Source organism: Lepidochelys kempii, chromosome 3, assembly GCF_965140265.1.
Source record: "Lepidochelys kempii isolate rLepKem1 chromosome 3, rLepKem1.hap2, whole genome shotgun sequence".
NCBI lineage: Eukaryota > Metazoa > Chordata > Testudines > Cheloniidae > Lepidochelys > Lepidochelys kempii.
Window position 1 is genome coordinate 17,747,765 of NC_133258.1, and position 8,610 is coordinate 17,756,374.

The following is an 8,610-nucleotide window of genomic DNA, read 5'->3' on the forward strand; positions in this document are numbered from 1 at the left end:
AGGTTGTGCATCAATGCTAATGAGAACAAAGGAAACTTACACAGCCTATAGAAAATTGGGGTCTCTTAAGTTTCCAGGGGACACCAAGCAATAAGAGAAAAGAGGGTGGACACTTTTATGGACACACGCAGAATATAGGTGAAGACAGAATCACATTATAAAAAGGGAATGCCCAGAATGGGAAAACTGAGCTCCCTTGGGAAACTTCAGCAGGAACCATTCCTCTACTGATGATCAAGCCATGAGAGATCCATCAGACCCTAACACTGTTGTTAAGAATGCAAGTACAGTAACTCCTCACTTAAAGTTGTTCCGGTTAACTTTGTTTTGTTGTTACGTTGCTGATCAATTAGGGAACATGCTCATTTAAAGTTGTGCAATGCTCTCTTATAACATTGTTTGGCAGCTGCCTGCTTTGTCCACTGCTGGCAGAAAGAGCAGCCCGTTGCAGCGAGCTGGAGGGGGCTTGGAACCAGGGTGTGCCGGCAGCCCCCCTATCAGCTCCACGTTCCCCTACATTCCTTGTGTGGCAGCTGCCCAGCAGGCTGTCAATTGCCGGCAGTTCAGCTGTCTCTCCCCCCACTGCCATGTGCTGCTCCTGCCCTCTGCCTTGGAGCTGCTCCCCGGAGCCTCCTGCTTGCTGTGCGGCGGGGGCGGGGGGGAGGAAGACGGGGGCTAATGTCAGTGTGTCCCCCTCCCCCCTGCTTCTGCCCCCCGCTTACCCCATTTCCATAGAGCTGCGGGGGGAGGGGGGACACGACAGGGCTCAGGACGGTGGGAGTTTCCTGGCAGCAGCTTCTGTCTCAACTTGCTGATCTACTTAACAAGGCAATGTTCTTAAGAGTGGGGTCAGCGTACTTGTGTCTTTGTCTCTGTCTGCCATGCTGTCTCTCCTCCCTCCATTTGTACTACCTTGTAGAGTGTGAGGCTCTGACTCCACCACCTCAACAAAGCTTCACAATCATTGCTGTGTACCAGTATTAAATTGTTTGTTTAAAACTTATACTGTGTGTGTATATATATATATAAAATATAGTCTTTTGTCTGGTGAAAAAAATTTCCCTGGAACCTAAATTCCCCTAATTACATTAATTCTTATGGGGATATTGGATTCACTTAACATCGTTTCGCTTAAAGTCGCATTTTTCAGGAACATAGCTACAACATTATACGAGGAGTTACTGTATAACTATATTTGTAACTTGTGCATAGGTCTCTACAGAATTTCTATATGCTTGGTAATCATAAGATAAAACTTATAAAATAGACAAGACTTTGTACTGGTGAATGTATGTATGGTCACTACCCTTGGTCTTTATGTGTTACTAGAGACTCTAACTCTGAAGCAAGTGTCAGAGGTGACTTTCACTCTGTTAAGCTTGAAACTGTGGCTGCCAGAGCTGAATCCATGGTGATGTAATACCATGTTATAAAATTCACTTTAAATAAAATAAAAGGCTACAACCTGCAGACATGACTCTAAGGAGCTGGAAGCCAAATGAGTCCCTTTCTACTTGGGACTGGTGAGACAGTACTATAATATTGCAGTTAGATATGGGTGCCATGTTACCATAAATATATAGATACATTGTTGGAAGTAAAGAGAAGATGAAAACCCAAAATGATAAAGGAGCTGGAGGGTCTGATTCTTGAAGTAAAAAGTGGCTAGTATTCTAACATGACCTTTTTTTTACTTGTATGTGTCCGAAGAAGTATTTCTCAAATGGAGCTGTTGCTGAAGAAACAAAAACTGTTCTCCTTTGTGATGGCAAGATCCATCTGAATTTAGTCCAGCAGCTTTTTGATCTACCCATTATTGAAATGAAACATGGTAAGTTCTGTTTATTTCTGGTGGCTGGGTTACAGACAACATTTTCAATATCAGAGTTATACTTGGAAACATATATAGGTATTTTGACATTTTTCCCAATAAGCCCTTGTTTTTGTCGTCTGAAACATGGCAGAAGGTAGTAGTGCTGGCTTGAAGTAGTAATAACAAACACCAAATACATGGTTTCCATCATCACCGCCCCCCTATAAAAATTGTTCCAGCACCCCTGCCAGAACATCTCCCAAAATTACTTAAATGTTAGGGATGATTGCATCGATGCCTGTGACAGAGTGCTGGGCAACAGCACCTGAGCCAGCACTCTGGTCACTGCAGCTCTAATTAATTACTCCAGAGCAGACCTCATTAAGAAGAGTTGTGCCTGATTGATGGGCTGGGGAGAACGAAGAGGCTAATTAGGCCATTAGGCAAATGGTACAAAAGGCACAGGAAGGAAGTGGGATGGAAGGAAGCAGATAGAGAGAGGGAGGGAGAGATTGTTCTTCCCTGCTTACCTCAGGAGCTGAAGACTCCCTAGGACAGTAGGTGTAAGTAAGGCTGCACAGAGTATAAGGGTGGTGGAAAGCGATATTGTAAATTATAAATATTGTAAATTGTATAGGGTGTTTTACCAGCAAAAATGTTGCTGAGCTGTTCGTGGACTTGAGCAGAGGCAAGAGCAAGCGTGCCCTGCCGTGCTGTCCCCAAACCAGAGCAATCAGTTAGATTCCTCTGTGGAGGGAGACAGAGAAAATAATCAGGACACAAAGTTCTTTGGAAACAGGGATGCTTCCTTTTAAAGCCTTTTGGCATCCTTACCCCTTTACCCTCTTCCACAAACATGCCATGTACCTGATGATATGGGGCAGGGGGTGGGGGGAATCAATTCCTAGGATATTAAACTTTTTATGTCTGGAAATTCTTGGGATTAGTGTAATCTAAAATTAGTACAGGAACCCAGTGTTCTAAACTGCCAAACTCTTCTCTTTTTACCTTCCACCAGTGATTTATTTGTAAAGATGGGGAGGATCCAAGAAAATCTTCTCCCTGGTCCATGAACTATCTAATCCTTATCTGTAAATGTTTATCAGCTTCTTAGCCACCGCAGGGCATGTATTTCCCCCCCTCTCCTCTGAAATGATTTCAGTGGCTGGATTTATCATATGTTATATATATTATAAACGTTTGCCTTGGTCTGTAGCTGTGATCTCTTTGAGTGGCTTCCCTCCCACAGGGACACCCAACAATAAATTCCTACCTCCCCACCCAGTTACCACCAACAAATAAAAATATTCCTCATAATTAGAGCTGGGTGGGAGATGATTTTTCTGTCCCATGAAAATTTTCAACATTTCAAAAATTTTCAGAGAGCAAAAGCAATCCTGGCTCCAATAGCCTATTGGTTAGGGCACTCACCTGGGATGAGGGAAACCTAGGTTTAAATCCCTGCTCTGAATCAGATACTTGAGGTACTTGAGCTTGGCTCTCCCACATCTACCAGGCTATTGGCAGTTCTGGGGTGGGACTCTCTCTCTCTCATTTTGACCAAAACTTCCATTCTGTACCTAAGAAACCTTCCTGACTGTAATATGCTATGATTGGCAACTTACCGCTAAACAGAGACCAGCAGAGGGATGGCACAGATGCTGTCAGTGAGGACAGACCAGTGTAGGAAAATCTGCACAGCACCTGCTTACACTAGACCTGATTCATCCTGGTGCTGATGCTGAGATCAGTGCAAAAACTGAGAATGGTGTCTCCCTGAAACTGGTTTGGTTTTGGGCTGCCTTAACTTTTACCCTGGCTCCAGTGATCTCTCTGAGTAGCTCCAGCAGCCAAGCATGGGTGGGACATAAAACATCTCTCCCTCTGTCAGCATACCTCTTGTACTGGAGGTGGCTGCAGGTGGTGGAGTAGAGCCAACTATGCCAACTGTTCACCTGCTGGGGAGGCCCTCTGTGGAATTGGTATTTTCAGAGAGATCCCTCTGCAGCAACACAAAGTGGCTTTAGCATGGGGAGGAGGTGATGAATTCCCATCTTTGGCCAGCACTACCAGTTCTTGATTTTAAGAGCACCAAATTCACCTGTTTAATTTAAAAAAAAAAAAAAGACATGGAGAGATTATGAAAATGAACAAGAAAGGCTGATAATTTAGTTAACATCAACACTCTTCATTTTGATGCCCCAGGTTTTACAGAAGACAAATGCCACAACACAGAAGCACCTACAGATGTCTCTTCTGTCCAGTGTGCTGTTACACTCTTACAAATGGACTCCTTTTTTGAAAGAGCAAAGGGAATTGTTGAACCAAGAATCCCTCTCAAACCATGCAAAATTTACCAGATTCAGAGCAGAGGGATTTATGTGATTCTTCAATCAATTGAAGAACTGACCGGGAGTGGGGGCAGGTTGCACTCCCTGAGTTTTCCTTTGAGTCTGGGATTCAGGTGAGCTACAAAGCTCAAAGTATAATCCATCAAAATTGCTGAGTTTCACCTAGTTTTGCATTGAAACTCTGTAAAACCACAAGTTTTGCATAGTTTTGACACAAAACCATGAGATGGCCTGGGCACAAGTGACATGTTTGTGAACATTAGCAGACTGTACTACGAATGTGGGGTGATTTTCCAGTTTGCAACAGAACACAAAAAGTGCACTGAAGGGTTAACAGAAATGTTACTCAGCACCATCCCATCCTCTAATGCCACATAATTTGATGGGACACTTTGACAAATGTCCTTAGTTTGCAGCGATGGTTTCCATTTTTTTTTCTTTTGAATGAACATTTTGAAATGCTAATCTGCAACAGTGGGCCAAATTCATACTGATGCAAACCCACTGAAATGAATGGAATTACATCAGGAATGAACTTAGCCTTGCCCTGTGCTTCAAGTCCAGTAGCATAATGCCATTACCCTCACTAAATACAGCCTGTCAAATACAGCATTGGTAACAGCACATATTTGGAGGTCTCAGTCTTCTGCAGGTCATCTGTAATAATTATGTAAAGTAAAGGAGTATTTTTAAGATTACTTTTTGCACCACCCTATCTCTAAGTAACAAAACATTTTGTGGGATATAATATAACACGAGTGTTAACTTATTGCAATTGTTTTGATTTTTTCAAACTTTCAAATGAATGGGGATAAAAACTCACAAGAGAATAAAAAAGCAGGTTTTATCAGTTTGGTTGATAATACCGTTCTGTTGGTTTGTGTGGCAGCATTTCCAATTACAGCCCTCTAGTTTATAGACTCCAAAATCTGTCCAGAATTAGAAAGAAGGTATTAACAGAAAAAGATTAAATGTTCATGGCTGGGAATGACAATCTTCTTATGATGTTATAGGTGACATGACAACATGAAATAGTGAAGCAGCTTGTGAAAGTACTTAGTTAATAACATAAGGAAAGGTGATTTTGCTTTGCCAAATACACGATGTTGCAACTGAAAAAAAAATCAAGCACAGGGTTTTAGGGTTTTTACACTTCCTTTTTCCATAATCTTTTTCATTTTGAGTAGAAAAGTAAATTTATAAGAACTATCAAAATATACACAATGAAACATAGCCTACCAAAGATGCTATTCAAGGTCCTCTATTCCATAATAACGGGACAAGTAGGCCTTATCAATAATATGGCACACAGAGGTTCCCAGAGTGGTACTGCTGTCAGTGCTCTTTCTTCTGAAATGTCCAACTAAATAAAACAAAGGATATACAGACAAATCGTTATATATGTGTATGTTATGTCTTCCGATAACAAATAGGTAGCCCATTAGGGAAAAGACCCACTAGCAGTAAACAAACACAGTAAATATTGCTTTATTTTAAAAGGTGACTTACAAAGGAAAGAAAATAGGTTAGTATTCTTTTCTGCGTCTATATGATGCATGAAGCAAGCCTGAATGGTTTTGATTTTCTTTCTTTATTTCTTCTTTTTTTTTCTGCTTTTTCTTTTTTTTTAAAAAAAAACATTAGAAATTCAGATCTGTCTACCCTATATTTTCATGAGAAACTTTGGACAACTGGAGAGCTAATAGGTTTACGATATCAGAAATACTATATAGGTGAAACATAATTAATTGAGAGGAGAAGTGATTTTTATTCAGTCAGTTTAAAAATCTTGTTATTGTTATCACCTATTTAATATAAATGCCCGAGAAACACTTGGGAGAAAAGACATCTTTGTCAGAGATTCAACAACCCACCTCTTCAACTAAGGACTACGAAAGCTCAAAATCCCCATTTCTGAGACCTCTAACAAGTCATCCCACAAACCCACTAAGAACAAGACTTGACAGTCCTGATATTTCTAAGGTAAAAACCAAGCAATAGTAAAAACCAGACATACAAAAACAAAACCCTTTCAAGACTTCTTTATATCATAATTAGGGCTGTCAAGTGATTAAAAAAATAAATAATGATTAATCACATAATTAAAAAAATTAATTGTGATTAATCGCACTGTTAAACAATAATAGAATGCCATTTATTTAAATATTTTTGGATGTTTTCTACATTTTCAAATATATTGATTTCAATTACAAAACAGAATACAAAGTGTACAGTGCTCACTTTATATTTATTTTTGATTACAAGTATATGTAAAAAAAACAAAAGAAACAGTATTTTTCAATTCACCTAATACAAGTACTGTAGTGCAATCTCGTTATCATGAAAGTTGAACTTACATATGTACAGTTATGTACTAAAAAAACTACATTCAAAAATAAAACAAAGTCCACTGAGTCCTACTTCTTCTTCAGCCAATCGCTCAAACAAACAAATTTGTTTACATTTGCAGGAGATAATGCCCACTTCCTGTTTACAGCATCACCTGAAAGTGAGAACAGGTGTTCTCATGGTACTGTTGAAGCCGGCATCGCAAGATATTTACCTGCCAGATGCGCTGAAAATTCATATGTCCCTTCATGCTTCAACCACCATTCCAGGGGATATGCATCCATACTGATGATGGTTCTGCTCGATAATGATCCAAAGCAGTGCAGACAGACGCACGTTCATTTTCATTATCTGAGTCAGATGCCACCAGCAGATTTTCTTTTTTGGTCGTTCGGGTTCTGTAGTTTCTGCATTGGAGTGTTGCTCTTTTAAGACTTTTGAAAGCATGCTCCACACCTCATCCCTCTCAGATTTTGGGAAGGCACTTCAGATTCTTAAATGTTGGGTGAGTGCTGTAGCTATCTTTAGAAATCTCACATCAGTACCTTCTTTGTGTTTTGTGAAATCTGCAGCGAAAGTGTTCTTAAAATGAACAACATGTGCTGGGTCATCATCTGAGACTGCTATAACATGAAATATATGGCAGAATGTGGGTCAAACAGAGCAGGGGACATGCAATTCCCCCCCACACACACACCCCAAAGGAGTTCAGTCACATATTTAATTAATGCATTACTTTTTTAATGAGCGTTATCAGCATGGAAGCATGTCGTCTGGAATGGTGGCTGAAGCATGAAGGGGCATACAAATGTTTAGCATATCTGGCACGTAAATACCTTGCAATGCTGGCTACAAAAGTGCCTTGCAAATGCCTGTTCTTACTTTTTGGTGACATTGTAAATAAGAAGAGGGCAGTATTATCTCCTTTAAATGTAAACAAACTTGCTTGTCTTAGCGATTAGCTGAACAAGAAGTCAGACTGAGTGGACTTGTAGGCTCTGAAGTTTTACATAGTTTTGTTTTTGAGTGCAGTTATGTAACAAAAAATTCTACATTTGTAAGTTGCACTTTCACGACAAAGAGATTGTATTACAGTACTTGTATGAAGTGAATTGAAAAATACTATTTCTTTTCTTTATCATTTTTACAGTGCAAATATTTGTTATCAAAAATAATATACTTTGATTTCAATTACAACACAGAATATAATATATATGAAAATGTAGAAAAAACATTCAAAATATTTAATAAATTTCAATTGGTATACTATTGTTTAACAGTGTGATTAAAACTGTGATTAATCATGATTAATTTTTTTGAGTTAATCATGTGAGTTAGCTGTGATTAATTGACCACCCTAATCATAATTAGGAGTGGGAAAAAGTACAAAGTCATTTTTTTCTTCTGCATGTCACCAGAATTTAGAGCTGCTGAACAGTGCTGGATTGAAAGCCCTAGAGATGGAAGTTTCTATTTATCTCCAAAACAAACATAGCACAGGTAGTTTCTTAATATTGTATTTTAATTTTTGTCATTCCTTCATCATTTGGGAGGAGGGAATGAGTAGATGGAGGAGCAGAAGTAGATGGCATTGGAGCACAGGTTAGCTGTGGAAGGCTAGACAAAAAAGTTTTGAGGAGGAAAGTGGGGGTGCTTAGGGGGCATCGACATCAGCAAAAACTGAATTTGTTTTTCAGGGTTTGTAAAAATGCCTGAGGCCTTTGTACACTAGGACTTCGATTAATGTTACCATTGAGGAAGCTTCACTTACAGTGGATTGCCAGATATGAATTCTGCTAGTATAGACAAGGTTTTAATGCAGGGGAAAAGGAAGAATAATATGCTGGACGTCCTATTTTAAAGTGTGATTGTATATTGTATGTAAGCACATCAGTACATTCATTTTCTTTAATGCTCAATTTCTTTATAGGTTCTTCTTGGATTGTTCTCACTGCAGACAGTGAAGGCTTTGTTCCATTAATGTTCAAAGCAAAGCAAGAGATAATCATAAGGGATGGAAGTGACAGTTCAGAAGCCTGTGGAAGTCACTCCTGCAAAAACAGCATTTCTATGCAACCACCAAGCAGTGTGACGTAA

At 39.5% G+C, this 8,610-nt stretch overlaps 1 protein-coding gene and 1 long non-coding RNA gene across 2 annotated transcripts in view; one reads left to right on the forward strand and one right to left on the reverse strand.

Annotated features, from left to right (window-relative positions):
- Positions 1–8,610, forward strand: part of LOC140908374 (WD repeat and coiled-coil-containing protein-like) — a 29,741-nt gene extending 21,131 nt beyond the window's left edge. Inside the window, exons 2-3 of the mRNA XM_073335351.1 lie at positions 1,711–1,831; positions 8,444–8,610. Coding sequence (XP_073191452.1) covers positions 1,711–1,831; positions 8,444–8,610 — 288 coding nt within the window. The remainder of the gene's footprint in view (positions 1–1,710; positions 1,832–8,443) is intronic.
- On the reverse strand, positions 2,572–7,279 carry LOC140908546 (uncharacterized). The gene is made up of 3 exons (XR_012157907.1): positions 6,728–7,279; positions 5,404–5,527; positions 2,572–3,914 (listed from the first exon to the last, which is right to left on the reverse strand). It is a non-coding gene; the product is annotated as an uncharacterized lncRNA (long non-coding RNA).